The sequence below is a fragment of the Cynara cardunculus genome (genome assembly GCF_001531365.2).
Source record: "Cynara cardunculus var. scolymus isolate 2C chromosome LG 17, CcrdV1, whole genome shotgun sequence".
In the NCBI taxonomy this organism is placed as follows: Eukaryota; Viridiplantae; Streptophyta; class Magnoliopsida; order Asterales; family Asteraceae; genus Cynara; species Cynara cardunculus.
This window is the reverse complement of record NC_037544.1, coordinates 29,263,979-29,284,962: the sequence shown is the minus strand read 5'-3', so window position 1 is coordinate 29,284,962 and position 20,984 is coordinate 29,263,979. Positions and strand designations below refer to the sequence as shown.

Sequence of the window (20,984 nt, the reverse complement as noted above, 5' to 3'; positions counted from 1 at the left end):
AAAACCCTTGCCACCTTCGCCAACCACCAGCTCCTCCGTCTCCGCCATCCACCGTCGAAGAAATTGTGGCCACCATTTTCCAGGAACCCTAGCCATCCTCACAAACCCTAACAGACCTGAATAATCGAGAACCCCGTTTAGATTTGGGAAATCTGTCTGAGCTTCGCTGATCGCGAGCTTCTGGAGACGAATTCTCCGGCCGCGAATCCCCAGTCACCTTTCATCTCAAAACCCTAATTTCGAAGCTACTATCTGTCAAGCTTCAAAAAAATTGGAGTTTCAGTCGAGCATTTTGTTGTCACTCGCGAAACTCTTGCGGATGCAGTGAATTTCTTCCAGAGCTCGTTTTGTGATCGAATGTCTGTTACTTCTTTCCTTCTTAATATTAGGTAACTACAGTTGGTAATGCACTCCATGTGACCTCTGAGTTGATTTAGTACAAAAGTTGAATGAATGGTTATGTTCCAGTTTTCTGGTCACATGAATTAAGCATTGTTAGCCTATGTAAAGATGAGGATGTTCTAAAAATGCATCAAGGAGATCAAGTTGCTCCAACTTGACAAGTGTTAGGTTACAGAACTATATTTACTTGATTATAGTATTTCGTTTTGCTGTTTATATCTTCTGGATCATGTAACCTGTATAGGACTAATCAGCCCATTGACCTCAAATGAGAAATGTATTCACAACATAACCTTCCGAGTGGATTAGGGGCATTCTTGTGTATGGGAAGTGGCATCCTTTCGCATTCTAAATTTCGTCAAAAGTTTATGAATTTTAAAAAAATTGTGAGAAGGTCATTCAACCGACGAAACCCAACCTATATATGCATTGACAATATTATTCAATATGATTCTCTTCTTTTCCTAAACAGTAATCTATTTGTTAAAATTGGCTAATGGTATGAATATGGTATTGGATGCAGTTAGAATATTCTTAACTTAATAGTGAATAAGTGGAACTATGGAGATCGATCCTCCACATGAAAGTGATGGAAGCACCAATGAATCAAAGGAAAGTGAGATTCATTTGCTACCCGGTAATCATTCAGGTTATGGTTTGCCATATGCTCCTGAGGATTTCCCTGAACCTGGTGATAAGTGGGGTTGGAAGGTGGGGAAGAGAGTTGGTGTTTCGGGACACTATCTCGACAGATATCTTTATCTTCCTGTTCGTCTTCATGAAAAATTTAAGTTAGGGGGTTTTGCTAGCATCACTAGCAGCAGGGGTTTTGCTAGTAAGACTTCGGTTGAACGCTTCGTGATGGAAGCTTTTCCTGCAACGGATATCAAGGCCTTCTTTGCCTCCTTTACATGGAAGATTCCAGCTGAAAAAAATAAAGGTAACTCCCATTTGAGGCCTTCATCAATTATGTTTATACTATAAATGTCAACTTCTCACTTGACATAAACGTTATTTCTATTAAATGGTTATATCATCTTTTGGGTTAAGTTTGTAGAGTCCTGTATTTTATTTAAGCATCAGTGATAATGGATGCTGCACTTATGACTTATGTAGATGAATACGTTTCATTGACGTTGACTATAAAGCATATAAAATCTATATAATGATGATTAATATAACACTGATAGATTGATTTGGGTTAGTGTCTGATAAATATAAATAGAGAAGATTATTATACCAGCAAATACCAAGTTCTATAGACACATATGCCTGCTATATTTACATAGGAACTAGGACTTGATGGATATATGTTCCTGTAGTTTAACTTGTTCTTCTGGATATTTGTGGTTTGGTGAAAATGTCGGTAACGTTTTCTTTGATGTGTACACGTTCGATTACAATTTGCCTTTTTGCACGTGATCACAAAGGAAACATTGTCTTGTATAAATGAGATGTGCTAGAAGAAAATGTAGGATATTTTACATATGCTAGTAGATCCTGTTTGTCGTAATAATATTGGAATTCTATTAAGACTTATCTCATTGCCCATTCGGTAACGTTTTCTTTGATGTGTACACGTTCGATTACAATTTGCCTTTTTGCACATGATCACAAAGGAAACATTGTCTTGTATAAATGAGATGTGCTAGAAGAAAATGTAGGATATTTTACATATGCTAGTAGATCCTGTTTGTCGTAATAATATTGGAATTTTATTAAGACTTATCTCATTGCCCATTAGAAGGGTTTCATTCATATTGCCTCTGCACGAACTTGAGCAGATGCAACGTACTAGACCTCTATGTTTGATAGGGTGACATTCTTGTTTCTTGGAGAATGAGATGGCTTTGATCTTTTTGGGTCTACGAATGCTTCTCCAAAGAAATGTTACCATATATAAATTACCTTATAAGACTACCGCTCACCAACCATCTACCACTGGACTAACTATGCATAACTTGCACCCGAACCATGAACCAATTATGTACCTTGAATACGCAGCACGACTCCAAAGTCGGTAACATAGTGAAGTATTCTATTGATTGGATACCAAAGTGCAAGAGGTGCCATTTCTTTGATGTACACCATAAGGTACCAAATTCTTTTTTTCCTTGATGGTTTAGACCACTATATAATGCTTAAATTAAGTATATGCTTATTTTATATGGTATTCTCTGAACTACTAAGATGATTTGTTTCTTTTATTCGCTTGGTTTTGGAACTTACAGACTTACATAATGTGACATACACACTCACATTCGTGTTCTATCTTGTTATCGGTGTTCATACGATGTAGCTTACGATCATTGTGTTTCTTTGGCCTGTAAGTCTACCTTGTTTTATCTTTATATGATTATATTTAGGATGTGTATGTGCCTTTTGCTTTCATCGTGTAGAACTTTTTGAAATTTTTTGTGTTACACTTCCATTAAGTTATTTATGTGCCATCATTATTCTGGTTTTTTATTAACATATTGGCAAAACCTGCAATGTTGGGACCATGGGATGAATCAGTTACGTGTAAGCTAGCTTGAGTTGCACAATTAGTCATGCCATCGATTTGATGTGGTAGTGTTTTGATAACCAGAAGCACAATCAGTCAAGACATTGAAATGCATCTGTTTTTGTTTTTGCTTTTTATATTTTATTTATGGAAGAAGATTGAACAATTTTGAAGCAATTGAAGTGCAACATGGGGGTGAATAGATTCTGTAATTTCTAGAAATATTAACCCCTTATTCATTGGGCTGAATAAGACTGTTGGCATAACCAAAGTACCTGTATTGAGAGCCAAAGTAATATTAATCAGATATAGAAATAGTAGAGAGAGAGAGAGGGATCCAAACAGTGAGATTTTATTGTGGTTTGAGCCATCCCTAGTGTCAACTGACTCAGATTTTATTGAGATGTAATCCTCTAGGAAATAACCACTCCAATGCCCCAGAAACCTCAAGGTCCTTGGTCCTCCCAAAAGAGGGAATTGATTTATGGTCGATTGCATGAGAAACCTTAATTATTCCCTGTGGAAAATACTTTTGTGGAATTGAGCAGTTCCTTTTTTAGAAAGAAATTATGTTCAATTAAAGCAAATAGAGTAGATGTCATGGTTACAAGAATCTATTAGCTCCCGAAAACCTATCTAGTGTTTCAAGATAAGAGAAGAATTATTTATACTCTTAAGGAGTTCAATTTGTATATAATAACAATACCGATTCTTTTCCCTGACCAAAATAATGCAGGAAACAAAGAAATTGTCTCGAGGCATGCAAATTGCAATCTGAATTTGGATGCTGCAGGCTGCAAGGCTGGAAATATAATGTGCTCCAGTCTAGTTGAAGCAAGTGATCCTTCTCATTTGGAGATAATGGATTGCGATATTTGCTGTATTGAGCCCCTTTTCTGCCGTGACTGTTGCTGTATCCTTTGCTCAGTGAGAATCGATTCAGCAGATGGCGATAATAAAAGCTTCATCAGATGTGAAGCCAGGGTCAAAGATGGGTTTATTTGTGGACACATATGCCACATAGAATGTGCCCTCCGTTCTTACATGGCTGGGACTGTAGGAGGAATCATTGGTCTAGATGCCGAGTATTACTGCAGACGCTGTGATGCAAGGACAGATTTGATTCCTCATGTCAAAATTCTTCTCCAGAGCTGTGAATCTATTCATTCTGGTGAAAATATTCATAAAATACTTAATCTTTGTGTTATTATATTGCGAGGATCGACTAAACCAAGTGCAAAGGCTCTTTTGCATCATGTTCAATCTGCTGTTGGAAAGGTATTCTGCTATTATGTGCTTTAAGAATGAACAACTAGGGCCAGGTTCAAATGAGAACCACAAATATTTTGAGAACCCGGGAACCACCTAATTCATGTAGTATTCATGATGAATAACCTAGAATAATAATGAATATTATTCATCATAAATATTTATCACAACAGCCATCGTGAATAATACATGAAATAGGTGGTTTCCAGTTTAAAAATATTTAAGGTTCTCATTTGAACTTGCCCCTGAACAACTAATGCTTTATCAACAAATACTTGGCTTTTAATTTTTACCAGCCAACTACCTTTATTGCAACTTCCAGAAAAACACTATAGTTTGTAAGAATGAACAATACTGGACTATGGAAACGTAATTGCAAAATCAGCCATCATACTTTTATACCTGTCCCAAATCGCTCTTTCTTAAAGAGTATAGTGCTCTTTTTGGCATTTTTGAAAGAGTTATGGATTGCTTGCCACAGAGAGCAAAGTAAGACGGTTAGAAAACATTTTATATGACTAATCTGTTTGCTGTTGTCAGCTTAAGGAAGGGAATTCTCAAGAAGATATATGGAAACGGGAAGACACATCAGCTGGCACTACAGGTACCTTTTCTGTAACTCTTTATAGATAATACGGCAACGCTTGAGCCCGAGTCTTCATAGAAACAGCCTCTCTATACTTTGGAGTAGATGTTAGGTGTGCATACATCTTACCCTCCCCAGACCCCACACTACAACAAAATTGGGTTTTTAGGACGCCAAAAATGTTCAAGTATCCTAATAGACAACAATTGTGCATCCTATGTTAAAATATGGTTATAAGTTTATAGGATGTTTTTGGGAATTTTAACAAGTTTTTAGGACATTTCAGAAGTATCCTATAAACTTTTTGTATGACATTATTTGAAAAAAAAAAATGTCTTATAAAAACAAGTGTCCTCTTATATGACACTTCTCCAAAGTGTCCTATATACACAACTTTATTTCAAAGTGATAAAAAAATTGTTAAGACGTCCAAAAATGTGTTATAAACTTGTATTCCCTTCGTCCCAAAATAAGTGTCCACATTTCTTTTTATGTTTATCCCAAAATAAGTGTCCACTTTCAAAAATAAATAAGTTTCCAAATCTACACTTAGTTAATGCACATTAAGTAAGGATAAAGCTGTCATTTATTTAACTAAAAGGTAATAAATATTCATGTCTAGAACTCTGTCATTTCGATCTTGGACGCTTATTTTCAGACGGAAGGAGTAGTAACACTTTTAAATAGGACACATAATTGTTTGGTCCTATGAAGCAGTCTGCTAGGACACTCGGACAATTTTGGCTCCCTATAACCCGATTCTGTAGTAGTGCCACCTTCAGGTGGGATATGTGTTTGGCTTGGTTGCTCCATATTTTGCCTTAATCCTCTTTAATTAAAATTTGGTTGGCATCAGGAGAACTCTCCCAGTGCGAAACCGACACATTAGAAGATTCTAACTTCAAGGAGCGCAAGACAGGTTCACCCCAGATTGCCAATTTCGATTATCGAATAGAATCGTTAGAACTTGAGGAGAGGATCGAGAAGACACTGGCTGCACTGAAGAAGTCTCAGGAAGGTGAGTATAGGATTGCTGAAGATGTCCTCATTGCTCAAAAAAACCATCTTTTACTTCTTTATGAAGAGCTGGACAAAGAGAAAGGTGAACTTGCCAAATGCTCCCCTTCAGCCGACCCATCCATGGTTCATGCGGTTCTCAAGAGAATGACTCAGATCAAAAACGAGGCAGATAAGATCACTAAAATGCAAGCAGTCGGTAAAGGATTTGGCAAAACTTCTAAACATGTTTTGAAAGAGCACTTTGGTGTGCAGCCGGATAACTGAGAGCCCGATGCTAGCCAAAATTTTGTCAAGCAGTTGCTGTTGTGAGTCTTTCGAGTTTGTAAGTTAATGTAATGGTCAATTTTCCAACCAAAGATGTGAATTTTCTTCTTCTTGTTGTATGCTCGAAATACTGAGCAATGGATGTATTGGTAAAGGGTTATACAAAAGGATCAGTTCTTGAAGTTGCATCCAAGTTGCTGACTTTATGTCGTTTATGGTACGGTTTTGCGAAGTAAATCGCTAACTATCGATAGTTTTAGCATCAATGTCATAAGCATGGTTATGGAACTCTATTATATTACTTTTCAAAAGGGTGATCGATGAGTGAACATATATTGAGGAAACATGGTTCAAGTCTTGTTGATGTAGGACTGTAACACGTCCCTTCAACAGGGTTTCAACATATATTGAGGAAACATGGTTCAAGTCTTGTTGACGTAAGACTGTATCACGTTCCTTCAACAGGGTTTCAACATATATTGAGGAAGCATAGTTCTGTAAGATTGTAACACGTCCCTTCAACAGACAAGCATAGATTGTTCCAAGGAGGCTCGATGAATACAAAATGTCAATCTTTATTAGATATTTAGATCGTCATTCAAAAGAGCCATTAAGAACAGAAAAGATGTTTCAACATGTATTAAGGAGAAACAGTATAAATTTAGTTGATGTAAGTATTCGTTGCAACCGAATCTACAAGTAGAGGTGTTCTTTTCCCTTGTATGGGATTTATTTATTGGCCATTTCTTTTTCAAAAGGTATCAGCAACTCAAATCTGCTATTAAGCCCCATAAGCCTTGTTGTACCGGAGGGTATACCAATATGAAATTTTGGACATGGCCTCCAAGAGTTTTGAGGCCCTCGATGTTTTCTAAGGTTCAATTATATATATTATAGCCGAATTGGACAATTATAATGTTTTAGACTATGTTTGACCGTTAGCTTATTCAAGCTAAACTTTCATTAGAAATTTGTTTTAATTTTTCTCGTCCACAATCACAATCTTCTACTTCAAACCAACCTAACTCTTTTTTTTTTAATGACACAACGTAACCTAAAATATTATTCTATCAAAATTATCTATTTAATGTTTTAGTATCTATAATTAGTTTTTATTTTTAGGATATGAAAAGTTATTGATAATTTCAGTAATCAGATAATAATGTAATTCAACAATTAAGAACAACAATGTAAAGATCAAATCATCATGTATATTGATAAATTCTCTCACTCTATACATTTCTCTCTATAGAATGCAACAAATGAATAGCACGTTTAGATCTTACTGCAAACTACTATTAACAAGTTATTTTACACAGTAGACTAATTACAAAGTCAAAATACAATTAAACATTGACTTTTGACAATTGATAACAACTTTAAGTTTCTTTGATCATTCTTCAAGTCTTCAATCTTGGTAATCACGAATACAATATTCTTGAGCTAACAGTTATCTCATAGTAGAGAAACAAAAATTAGTGTATCTTCAAGATTCTAAAAGTAGAAATGAAAATATGTCAATACTAATATTTATTTATAGAGAATTCAAACAATACGAATTTTGGCATTCAAAAGAAAAGTTAAAGTTTAATTATTAAATTAATTTTGTTGGTTGCTTTTTATCATTGTCTGAACCGGTCATCACTCAATTTTCAATTTCTCTCTTCTTCGCTCATCTGGGCTTTGTTTTGTTTGCAAGTTGCAACAAATTGGGGGATTTTACGAATAGACATATTCCTTGTTGTTTAGCCCACTTTCCTAGTTATTTTCCTTCCTTCTCCTTCCTAATTAAGTCAGAAGAGTTTAACTTTTTCAAAAACTTCTTGTTACTGGTTTGACACCGATATAAGTTATTTAACCGAACAATCAAAAGTGCTTATTACACCGGAATAAGTCAATAAGTTATTTTTATAAGCAGCCGCAAACACCCTCTTGATATGATAAATATTGTATGAACTTTTATATTTTGTTTCATTCATTACTCGTTCAGTCAATCTGGACAAGGGTCTAAAAAGATTAAAAACGACCGAAACCATCGTTCCCACACTCAACTGTCGAAATCCAACTCGATTGGCAATTTGGGGATGACTGAACTCACCTAATCAACTCGCTTATGAAGTAAAACAATCATAAAAGTGTTTATATGTGTGTGTGTGTGTTTTACCATAAATCACTTTTTATTCAAATTGTTTGATTTCTAACGTCATCACTTCAAATTTGAACAACAACATTAGTAACATAACCAAACTTACTGATTTCAAGTAATGATTGTTCAATGGAAATGAAAAGAAGACTTTGAAAAACCCAAAGAAGATATGCATACCAAAAACCATGTTATAAGTTCAATAACCACATTTAAAACCAAAAATAGTTGATAATTATTGTACTAAATCATAAAAAATATCAATCACCAAATCACCAAAATGCAGTCAATTAAAATCAAATAAGATATAGCTTATTTACAAGACACCAATCATCACATAAACTTTAGGCCCCCTTTCATGGGGTAACTAAGAATCACTTTCCCGTTAAACACGACGGTCTTTACCAACAATCTTATCAGTTCATTTTGCTAACCGATAATCTTACCTGGTAATTGAAAGTGACTCTTACCCGATTAGCATTACCAAGCAAGAGACACTTATACTATACTATTTTGATGACTAAGAATCTTACCCAATAAGTGTTTACACAGTTTGTGTTATTAAACGGCCCCTTAGACAACTGAAAACTGGATTCAATTGGGTATAAAATTAAATTAAGTCAATCCATTTTGATTTAGTTAATGGATGACACGGTTCAATCTCAACTCTAGTAAGATTCAAGCCGATTGCATTGGTTCAGGTTGTGAACCGAAGTACCGAATGACCCACTGAATTACAACATATTCAGCAGACAACCAACATGTATATATGTGTATGAGCATGAGCTTACAAAATATCATCCCGGTCGTGGATCTGATGCCTGCGCTGGGATCTTCTATGTTTCCGGCTATGCCTTCTAGGTGGTGTGGCTGGGACAGGGCGTCGAATTTCCTCTACGCTTGGTGGGACTCCAAAAATACAATCGAAAGGGTTTTCCATAGCAACAAACCCATTATTCATCTGCATTATAAGAAAAGTTGGAAACTCAACATGAAAAGCTGAAACTCGAATTTACAGTAAAAAAGATACTTACAGGAACTGGCTTGTGTTCTGGACCAATGTTAGCATCATGACCATAGGATTCATGGTTATCTGCTCGTTGGGGATGTGCGGCACTTTCCACAAAGTTATTTCGGTAACGCCACCTTGATTTTGGCATGTCTGATGTTGAATCATCAAAAACATTTTCACAGTAGAAACGTTTCGATAGTAGGTTTCTAGTCATTGGATGATTTGGATACCTTTTCAACATGCTGCAGCGCACAAAGATTTTCGTTGTATTCAGTATTTACCCACAAAAAGAAAAAAGATCATGATACAATATAAAACCATTGCAGGTAATAAGTAGACATGTTCATCATATAAATAGAGACCCATTAATTATTCAGCTTCAGGGCTTATATGGAAAAAGGTAGTACCATTATTTTGGCTTTTAAGGAATTATATGTAACAGCAATATGATAAAATGACTCACATATTTGCCAATTCTTTCTGCATCCGACTTCCATCCATGCAAAGAACTTGTTCAATGCATGAATAAATTGACCTCCTAAATCTCCACATTGAAGTAATAGCAGCAGCTCCTAGGAATTGGTTAATAGTTTCATATCATGAGAACATAGCGACAAGATATAGAGATTCTATTTTTTTTATCAGCAAGGAGCTGGGACTTGAAAGACGTGCATACATACTGCACACAGACTGATATACACTTGTATGTATGTATGTATATGTATATGCATAGCATATATGTATGTATGTACTAAGCACCATCGTCATACTGATTGTTATAGTTATTTAGCATATCACTAGCACCACCAAAATGTTACTTGTTATGACAAGAACATTGAATATTATTCTCCTAATTAAGCTTTGCCTCACTACATAGTATGAATTTAATAAAGATAATGGTGAAGAAAGACGCCGATTATGAGAAAATGCAACTTTTATTTTTATCTCAAATGGGAGTCCATCAATAGATAGATAAAGCAAATGTACCTAAATATTTGTCGTGCAAAAGCATAAATGAATTAAACATAATTCGATGCTATACAGAAGAAAACAAAGAAGCACCTTGGTGAGACAGACCTAAAACCAAATCAAAACAAACAACCCCCGGAGGTGGGGTCTAGGGGCCTAATATGTATGCAGACCTGACCCTCTATAGCTCTATGCCAAAGAGTAGAGCGGTTCAATTTCATCAGGTGAGACAGACCTGAGTCCTTACTAAGTCCCATACATAAACATGCGCAAAGTCCATTCTTCCCTGTTTCCTTTCCATGCCTCTCCACTTCATCATACTTAATTACCTAGAAATATGTTTCCACTTTATCAATGGAAGATTACTATATCTCATAATTAGTGTTGTATTTCTTGAATACATTAGGTCGTTTAACCAGAGATAGCAAACAGTCTGCTGGGTAAGAAACAAAAGCTTACTAATGTTGTTTTAACTAAAGATGGCACCACATCTATAATAGATTTAAGGATCAGTAATACTTCCTAAAATTGTTGTTCAAACAAAGAGAATAAAAAACCCGTAATACATTAGGTTGTTTTAACAAAAGCTTACTAATGTTGTTTTAACTAAAGATGGCACCACATCTATAATAGATTTAAGGATCAGTAATACTTCCTAAAATTGTTGTTCAAACAAAGAGAATAAAAAACCCGTAATGATATCTGACATTGTAATCCCGATCAACAACAAACTTGTTTTTTGATCATATTCTGGTCTGGACCAATCCTTATCAAATCTACATCACATTTGATTTGATTTTCGTTACTTCTTTCAAAGAGTTTAGTAGAAAGAAGAAAATGGAAGTAGCTTACTAGAACATTGGACACAGACAGATGAAGGGAGATTACATGGATGGTACCCTGTGAGAATTTTGCAGGCGGGTTTGTAGACTGAGAGTGAAAATTTTGAAAGGAGATGAAGATGGAAAAGCTGATTGAAAAAGGAAATAAGGAAGAAAATAGGGAGAAGGGGTGCTCCAGTGGGAGGGGAAGGGTGTTGAGGACCTCAGACCAACAAATCATTACCCAATTACTCACATATATGATATATTAGCAGTTTCTTATGCTTCTCCAACTCGAATAACCTGAGTTACATTCATTACCCAACGGGTTGACTAAAAAATTGAGCTCAATGTGTAGCTCCAAAAAGGTTGTGAACTAAACATGAAAGGAAAGCTTTTGAATATTCTAATAACCACTTAGATAAACAAGAGCAAGGTGTAATATCCTAATTTCTGTATATGTTAGATTTCAGTGTTTCAAGTCTTAAATACAACTATACAAGTATCATGATCTTATTAAGTGCCCAAAAAAAGGCACCAGCAGCTGACCAACGTTAGCATCTATAAATCATTATATTTTAAATTTCAAGTAGCTTACAAGGCAAAGCATGAGAAATCAATACTAAAAAGATGACAAAAGCAAGCTAGTTATGAGTTGTTAAGGCTAGAAGTATGTATTGGCAAAATTATTGATGACAAAGCAAGCTAGTTATGAGTTGGTAAGGCTAGAAGTATGTTGGCAAAATTATTGATGACAAAGCAAGTCTAGTAAGCATGACAAAGCAAGCTAGTTATGAGTTGTCAAGGCTAAGAAGTATGTGTTTCATGATCACAAATAAAAGCTAGAATCATGATGTGTCAAGATTCTTTTATCTTACGCATGAGGCGTTAAACTCTCATACAACCATGAGAGCAAGAAAAACAAGTAGTTAATACATTGTAATCACTTATAAATAGAGGTTGAAATGAAACCATTATTTCCATAGCAAAGTAAGAAAACACTCTCAACAGAATACCAAGTTAGAAGTGAGAAATCAAAAGAAAGCTAAGTGCAAAACAAAGCGAGTACATTATGAGATTTACTGAGACACATTTATGCGTTAAGAAGAATTTGATAAGATGTCTTGGCATGTTTTACATGATATAAGGACACATTATATAGCCAAGATATATGCATTTTATGATGTTTGTACAAGGCATGAAAGTTTTATGCATGTTATGTATGACCATAAATATCCAATGTAAAGGATATAGAATGAAGGGACATCTGGCAAATGGACCTTATGGGGTAGCCTCAATGAGCCCCGGGAATTAGCAAACCTCAAAGCAAATATGACATACTTACATGTTGCATGTGAGATCAAAAGGTATTTTATGCATGATGATGAGTTTTATTGAATTATTATTCACAAGTTGATAAGTATTATGAAAATTGTGTATTCATGAAACCATAACTACTCACTAAAGCTTGAAGCTTACATTTCCCATGTATGTATCTCAAGGGAGGAGTAAAGACGGATAAGTAGTACTATTCTAATCAATAGCAAATTTTGTTGTATCATAAGCCATTGAGTTACGTTTCCATTGATTTTCAACTTTGTGTAATAGTAAGATATGAAAGAAATAAAGTTAAATTTAGTTCACATACAAGACTTGGTAGTATAAGGAGAAAATAACAGTACCCATTTAGGATTGGGTCGTTACACAAGGGAGTAAGAAAGGAGGGATACTAAGGTAGATGATGATATGGAAGCCAAATGCACACACAAAGAGGATCTGGGGGGGAGAGAGATTGTCATGTACCTCCTGCAAGGTTGATGCGAAACATCTTATCAAGATTTCCTGTAGCTGTGAGGGAAATAACAAATCAAGACCATTACGACTTTGGTGATTATAAGCATATCACAGGCTAATTTAGAAGGAAGGAGCAAATTAAATAACACAAGGAGAAAAGACTATTAATAACAGAATAAGCGGCAATAGTCAATAGGAACACAAAAAATAGATATTAAGAATAACGTTAATCTATTATGAATATTGCTTGCATAAAGCAAAGCAATAGTGGAGTTATTCCAGAAAGCTGGCCTAGATTTGGTGTTTAGACCAGACTGATATCCATGAAGGCATGAACAACTACTTGGTTCAGTTATTCTCTAAGAACTGTAAAATTTTAATAAGATTGATGATTAGAAAAATCATTCAAAATTTATCACATCAGCCAGAAGCAAGAAGCTAGTCCAAAAGACCGGAAAAATGAAACCGTTAAATGGTAGAGCCTAAAACTACTCAGCTACTAGTAGAATAAAATTTATTATACCTCCAAATTTATCAATATCAAGTTTCACACATAGCATTCAAGTTTCACACATGAGGGAGAGATGTTTTGGTTGGAGATATACTTCAGAGTCTGCAGCAATATTGATAGTTCAATACATACTTGGGAAGCAGTAACTCAGCATACAAGGACCATTATACATGCTTTTCAATTTTATGTCATAAGGGGTTTTTGTTGAGAATACATCAAAATTATAAAACTTATAGACCAATAGTTGATGTAAATCAAGCAGGCCTTCCCTAACCAGGGTTCATCTTGGTATGTAACTTCAAGTTAGCCAACCATCTTGAGCATTCCTCCTTTACAAATTACAAATGAAATAACACAAATAAGTCCTTACATTTGTTACAGAAACCTCAATATGGAACTCCAAGCTGACAAAAAAACAGGTAAAACACTGAAATAAATTGAGTTTGTCCTGTGAACGGAGAGCTAACAAAGCACAAGGAGGTTTGGGAGCATATCTACCGGTTACAGAAGCGACCCCGTAGGCTTTTGCTTTCGCGTCTCTCCAAAATTGCAATCATGGTAAAATCTTGGTTTATATTTAATTATTAGGGACTCCCAAGCGCACAAATTTTCAAATGGAAAACTAAAGGCTTCTTATTCAACAGTATAACATCACTAATATTCCCGTGTCAACCAATATCTAACTGGACCATAGGTAAAAGGACATCACAAGCAACATACTAACCTAATAAACACGGCCAAAGAAATTATGTGAGATCAAAATCATTCACTCTACCCATAGAAAAAGGGTAAAACTTACATAATTAAATGAGAGCAATATATAAACATAAGCAAGACATGAAGAACAACAAAACATACAGTTTAAGCTTATTCTGAAAATACACATTTTCAAATACGATAGGCCAAATGAGATGGAAAATATTCCAAACAGAAGATAGACTCAGAAAAGTGTGTACAATGTTACCTGACCATGCAATTGCACCACCAGCTACTGCACCGACAGCGAGCTGTCGAAGTGTCTTTTCCTTCCATGTCATAAGAAAGTTTGCTTCTTGACTTGATAACTTGTCCTGCTAATATTTATTAATTGTACATTCTCATTGATTTAAATTTCAGCAGTGAAACTGCTTGTGGGTTGATACGGAATTGGAATTATCTAAAGATGAAGTTAACAAACCTAGGATATTACACGTATATTCTAGAAGGGGAAAAAGGGTAAATGACAAAAGTGGCTGAAGGTTGTTAGAAGAAAGAGAATAAAAGAGGAAGGAGGTTTTCCTTTTTACGCATTCTGTTATTTTTTGCTTTCTTGTCTTGGGCTCCAATCTTGTAGATTGAGAGAGAGGGATTACCCCCGGAGTTATGACTATAATTTTCGATTTCTGATTTCAATCAAATCATTCCCTTCCTCTCAATGTGTTTTTACTTCATTCCATAGCTACTTTAACGAATTCGAGTACTCATCACTCCTGCCTTTGACCTGCCGTTTCCTTTGATTCTTTGTTCATGGAAACTCGTTCTACACAATCCCGATTGGAGCAACATGATGAGCAGCTCCAGCGACTTCAGACTGAGGTTATTGAAATTAAACTGGCTCTGCAATCACTGGAGGTGGATAGGGTGGAGTCTGCCGAGTTCCGTCAAGTGATGCTGGGATGGATGAAACAACAGGGCAACCAACACGATTCTGGTGGTGGCATGGGTTCAAGCAATCCTCACTCCGGTATTTTCTTCGAGTCTGGCGGCAGCGGTAACGGAACTGCTAGGGGTGTTGTTCCTCCTCTCATGACTCCGGTGGGGTACCTTGGGCCGTGAAGAAGGTTAAGTTACCAGAATTCTATGGGTTTGATCCTCCGGGGTGGATTCAAAAGGCTAATTTGTTTTTTGACATCAATGCTACTCCTGTCCATCTTCGTCTCCGATTGGCTCAACTGAGTATGACAGGAGTCGCACAACACTGGTTCACCATCATTAAGCAAGTTCACGAGGGTATCACTTGGGATCAGTTTCAAGTAGAATTACTTCAACGACTCAGTGGATTAGAAATCCAAAATCCCTATGAACAACTCGCCACCATCAAACAATCTGATTCCATTCATGATTATATTGATGATTTCAAATACTTACTTTCCTTGGTTCCCAAATTACCAGAATCGCAATCCTTGGGGTATTTTGTAGCCGGATTGCGAGATGAGGTCAAACGGTGGGTTCGATTGCACTGTCCCCAATCGCGCCTGGATGCTATGTACTTGGCGAAGGATGTGGAAGAGATGTTGCATCCATCATCTGGTACTTTATCTCAATCTCGTTTTCGGTACCATTTGGGCTCCGGTTTCAGCCCAAGTGAGCCACAACCCTTGCCTATGGGCCGTACGGAGGCTAAAAGCCCATTACCCAAGAGTATCGATCGTTTCCAGTCATCTAAATTTTACCCAGGTCCCCGTTCTTCGGCTTCTCCGACTTCCCAAGGCTCAAACGATACTCAGAGGGATCGAGGATTTCGTTCCCTTACGCGAACAAAATGGGAGGAGCAACGCAAGAAAGGATTATGTTTCCGTTGTGGACAACAGTATGGCCCGACTCACAAATGTCCAGAAGGGAAACTCCGAGTGTTATTGTTGGGAGAAGACGAGGATGGATTAGACGCGGGTGATGTTTGTTATATGGAGTCTCAAAGTGAACATGGTCTTTCACATGAGGAGCAAGTTCCCACCGGCATGTGTGCAGCTTTGGAGTTTTTTGGTGTTTCTGTAGAGACTACACCAGGCGGCAAGATGATGAAATTAGATGGGACGATTAGGGACATTCCCGTCTCCATCCTAGTAGATAGTGGAGCGACTCATAACTTCATCTCTCGTCAACTGGTAACATCCTTAGCTTTACCGTTTAATAACTGTTCAGGAATTAATATTCGTTTGGGTGATGGTCATACTATTGTTGTTGATCAACAATGTCTTAACCTACAAATAATGGTGGGACAATATGAGTTTATAGTGAATGCTTTAGTTTTTGATGCTTGAAAATTGGACGTGGTGTTGGGGATGGCTTGACTTCAAACATTGGGAGAAGTAATTCATAATTGGGAGAAATCTTGGCTGAAATTTAATTTTCATGGGGTTTCAGTTTCGTTGCAAGGAAATAGAGCCTCTCAAGGTTCCCTTGATTCCTTACAACAGTGGTTGTTTATCTCGGAGGGCTTGGATACTATCATCCCTTCGTTGCCCTCGGTTGATACTAGGTTTGGAGATAGTTTAACCACTACTCAAGGGCAGGCTTTACAATTGTTGTTCAATCAATTTATAGTTGTTTTTCCAGGCCCCTTCGGGTCTCCCTCCAGCAAGGGTTCATGATCACGTTATTACCCTCAACAATTCCCATGACCCCGTTCGTGTTCGATTGTATCGATACCCACATGTACAGAAAAGGGAGATTGAAAAACAGGTGTCAGAACAACTTTCGTTAGGAATGATTCGTCCAAGTAAGAGCGCGTTCTCAAGTCCGGTGATATTGGTTTAAAAAAAAAGATCAAACGTGGCGAATGTGTGTTGATTATAGATCCCTTAATAAGGCTACTGTGTCAGATAAATTTCCAATCCCCATGGTGGAAGAGCTCATTGATGAATTGCATGGAGCTCAATTTTTTTCCAAATTCGATCTGAAATCCGCTTACAATCAGATACGTATGCATCCAAACAGCATTGAAATGATGGCTTTTCGCACTCATGACGGACATTACGAGTATCTCGTGATGCCTTTTGGCAGCATGAATGCCTCCACTACTTTTCAAGCCGTTATGAACGACATTTTTCGTCCTTGGTTAAGGAAAATGGTGGTGGTCTTTTTTGATGACATTTTGATTTATAGTTTTACTTGGAAAAACATTTAGATGATTTGGAAGTGGCCTTGCGAGTTTTGGAACAAAATCAGTTTGTGGTTAATAGAAAGAAATGTTTTTTTGGTCAACAATCGGTAGAATATTTGGGGCATATTATCAATGGTGTGGGGGTTGCCATGGATCCTAAGAATGTCTTAGCTACTGAGTTGATTACTCCAATGGCTGTCTTAGCTACTCGCACAATCAGGGAACACAATGTTGACAATGAGCAATGGTTGGTTCAATGGAAGGGGAGTTCATTGGAAGAGGCAACATGGGAAGATGCGTTAACCATCAAGACTCAATTTCCTGATGTATGTCTTGAGGACAAGACTTTGTTGGAAGGGGGGAGTAATGATACGGAATTGGAATTATCTAAAGATGAAGTTAACAAACCTAGGATATTACACGTATATTCTAGAAGGGGCAAAAGMGTAAATGACAAAAGTGGCTGAAGGTTGTTAGAAGAAAGAGAATAAAAGAGGAAGGAGGTTTTCCTTTTTATGCATTCTGTTATTTTTTGCTTTCCATTGTCTTGGGCTCCAATCTTGTAGATTGTGAGAGAGGGATTACCCCTGGAGTTATGACTGTAATTTTCAATTTCTAATTTCAATCAAATCATTCCCTTCCTCTTCATGTGTTCTTACTTCATTCCATAGCTACTTTAACGAATTCGAGTACTCATCATGGGTACATAAGATATAATATATCATTGAGAATCACACATTAGTCAATGGTTCAACATAAAGATCGAAATAAGAAACTATACACCCAATGTTCCTTACTAAATGAGCCTTTTGGCATTTCATTTTATCCAATTCAAATGGGTATTATGGTTTTTAAGCAATGTTATCGTCCTTTATGTGGGGTCATCTAAAGGTTTGATGGAAAATCTAGTGAATAACTTCTTCTTGATAAACTTTTCATAATCATCAACTTTAGCTGATCAAATGAACTTTGCTTTGGTCAAAGTTGATACAAGATTATTAAGATTTTCTATTAAAAAAAAGCTATACAAACATAACCTACTTAAAATGTCTGTTGATAAAACAAATTTTAATTGTTGTATGTAATCTACTGACGGTGATATACATATCAAAAGGCTGAATTTTCTTATTTTTCACATTCTGAATAGAATCTCATTTCATTTTATATCAGAGAAATATTATGAATTCATCTTCTTGTCATTCCAAAAGAAAGAATTCCGTCTGAAGATGATTTCTCACTTCTGTAAACTCTAAATTTTTTGACAATCGATGTCAAACCTCCAACTTATCCGATCGAAATTGATAAAGATTTTGACATCATTTTTTGCAGTATTTCTAGTATAACTTCAAATGTTTGACATAACTTAAGCAAATCCATAAGAAAACTACTTTGAAAAGGCTGTGGATCAACTCAAAAGTCAAATCTTTGATGTATTCTGCTAATCACTTCCAGCGGAAATAGTGTAGAGCAGTAGAAACTGTCAGAACTAAAAACAACTGGATCACTCACTTATCCCACTTACATTACCAGTGAAATTATCCGGGATGATTACTTATGCAAAATTAAGCAAGATCATAAGCAAAGAACGAGTACTAAAAAACGGAATTAGGAAATGTAAGCGGTCGTCGAGATATGATATTTCCAGTATGTGGATAGAACGACGAATATGAGACTGTGTAATTGCAGAATTGTATAGAATACCTGCTTGGAACGGAGGACTTGTTCAAGGTCAAGTAGGGATTCTGCCATTACAAAGCACCTCGTCAAAAAACCCTCCCTGTATTCCGTTGGGGAAACCGGAAATGCCCGATAAGCAACCTTCTGGACCCACTTCCTTCCGGGTCGGGTCGGATCCCAACAGCGATGGTTGTCACCGACGGTTTTTTAATATCTTGCGTAAGTACAGATTTGGTCCCACAAATTGAACAGACGACGGCAATAGGAATGGGTGGGGATGGGTTTGGGACCCTAATCCATTATCTATTCATGTCCTCGATTATTTATCTTTATTTTCGTTTCTGTTTTTATTATTGTCGAGGAATATAATCACATCTTCATCTTCATCATTATCCTTAATGGGGATCCTTAACAGAAAAACGATGATTTTTTTCGTTTATATAAGTTATTTTTAAATTAAATATTTGAAAGACCATATTATTTAAATTTCAAACATTTTCAATAAACCTAAAACAAAAATGAATTTAATTTAATACAAAAAAACCACAACATCATATAAGAATTAATAACCTAAAACCAAAAAAAAAAAAAATCAATTTAATTTAAAAAAACTTAAAGTCACATGTACCAAAAGATATTGAGTAAATAAAATCATATCGAGTAATATACAAAACTTATCAAGTAATTATATTTTGACTTGACATCCAAAATATTACATATTAACGTGTGAAAAATAACAATTTTAGATTATAAACCTAGTTAGAAAATAGAAAATCATGAATTACCGTTTTAATTGAAATAAATAAAATATATATATATATATATACATGTATATATATATAATTAATTAATTAATATATATATAACGAGTACGAAGCGGGGCGGGGCGAGGCGTACGATACCCGTCCCCGTCCCCTTCCCCGATTTGAGACAAACGGGGATCCTCGTCCCTATCCCCGATTTAGCGGGGAATTCCCGTCCCCAACCGGGACGGGTGGACCGGGTTCCCCGACGGGTCAGGACCTATTCCCATGCCTAGACAGTAAACCTCTCTAGATCTTTAGGCTTAGGGAGCATTTAGTTCATAGATTTTGAAAAAATTTGATGGAATTGGAATGTTGAATTAAATTAACCAAATTTTATTCTCTTGTTTGGTTCATTCTTTTTCACGAAAGGAATCTTCAATATCCTACAAATTCCACAAATAAAGAAATTTAACATTCYTTAACAACTACATGGTATTTTGATGGAATAGAATTCTCTATTTTCATAATACAAAATATGCCCTTAACCCAATATACCCTAATCTTATGAAACCCAATATGACCATCGTCGACCACCTTTGACCACCGTCGATCTGAATCACCACCGATCACCACCATATGAACCGCCACCGACCATCGCCATCTGAACCACCGTCGACTACTACGGATCAGAGATCTAAACCACCGCCGATCACCACCSATCTGAACCACCACCAATCTGATCCACCGTTGATTAGAACCACCATCGATCATCACTATGTAAACCACCATGGACCACCACTGTCGACCATCGCCATCTGAACTACCACGTACTACCATCGCCATCTGAACTACCACGTACTACCATCGCCATCTGAACTACCATGTACTACCATCGATCTGAACTACCGCTAACTACCACCGATCTGAATCACCATTGCGGAACTGGAGCCGAAGTTCCTTAGTAAGTGGTGGATTCAGAGAAAAGCTTACTTCTAAATATAGTTGCTATAGTGCTCTGGGTGGGTAGGAGTGGTTCAAGTCCAGGATGGCCCATTAAGCATTACTCTTTTTTTTTGTGCTCCCGCCTTCGTAGAAAGCTAGTAGACAAGGGGCACTGCCGCTAAAAAATGGGGTTGCTCCCTCGACAAAACTAGGATAAAGTTTAGCCAAAAGATTCTGAACCACCACCCGATCATCACCGATCTGATCCATCGTTGATCCGAACCACCCAAGATCTGAGCCACATCCRACCACAACCACCTGAAGCACCACATACCACCACTAATCTGAACCACTGCCGACCACCGGCGACTACCACCGATCTGAATCACTGCTGGACATTGCCGACCACCAACAATTTGAGCAACCACTTATCTGAACCACAACTGCCACCGTTGGTCTG

The 20,984-nt window shown here is 36.6% G+C and overlaps 2 protein-coding genes across 4 annotated transcripts; one reads left to right on the top strand and one right to left on the bottom strand.

Annotated features, from left to right (window-relative positions):
- Nucleotides 1–14: 14 nt before the first annotated feature.
- Nucleotides 15–6,235, top strand: LOC112499815. 2 transcript variants are annotated; one of them, XM_025103090.1, is made up of 5 exons: nt 15–359; nt 926–1,342; nt 3,645–4,186; nt 4,718–4,781; nt 5,620–6,235. In XM_025103090.1, exons 2-5 carry the CDS (start codon nt 964–966, stop codon nt 6,045–6,047), a joined length of 1,413 nt encoding a protein of 470 aa, XP_024958858.1. In that variant the 5' UTR covers nt 15–359; nt 926–963; the 3' UTR covers nt 6,048–6,235. The 2 variants fall into 2 exon arrangements, with proteins under 2 accessions (XP_024958858.1, XP_024958857.1); XM_025103089.1 differs by having other exon boundaries at nt 15–389.
- Nucleotides 6,236–8,765: 2,530 nt separating this feature from the next.
- Nucleotides 8,766–19,106, bottom strand: LOC112500924. 2 transcript variants are annotated; one of them, XM_025104541.1, is made up of 6 exons: nt 18,861–19,106; nt 14,262–14,367; nt 12,796–12,840; nt 9,666–9,774; nt 9,225–9,444; nt 8,766–9,151 (listed from the first exon to the last, which is right to left on the bottom strand). In XM_025104541.1, exons 1-6 carry the CDS (start codon nt 18,906–18,908, stop codon nt 8,978–8,980), a joined length of 702 nt encoding a protein of 233 aa, XP_024960309.1. In that variant the 5' UTR covers nt 18,909–19,106; the 3' UTR covers nt 8,766–8,977. The 2 variants fall into 2 exon arrangements, with proteins under 2 accessions (XP_024960309.1, XP_024960308.1); XM_025104540.1 differs by having other exon boundaries at nt 14,262–14,370; nt 18,861–18,951.
- Nucleotides 19,107–20,984: the final 1,878 nt, after the last annotated feature.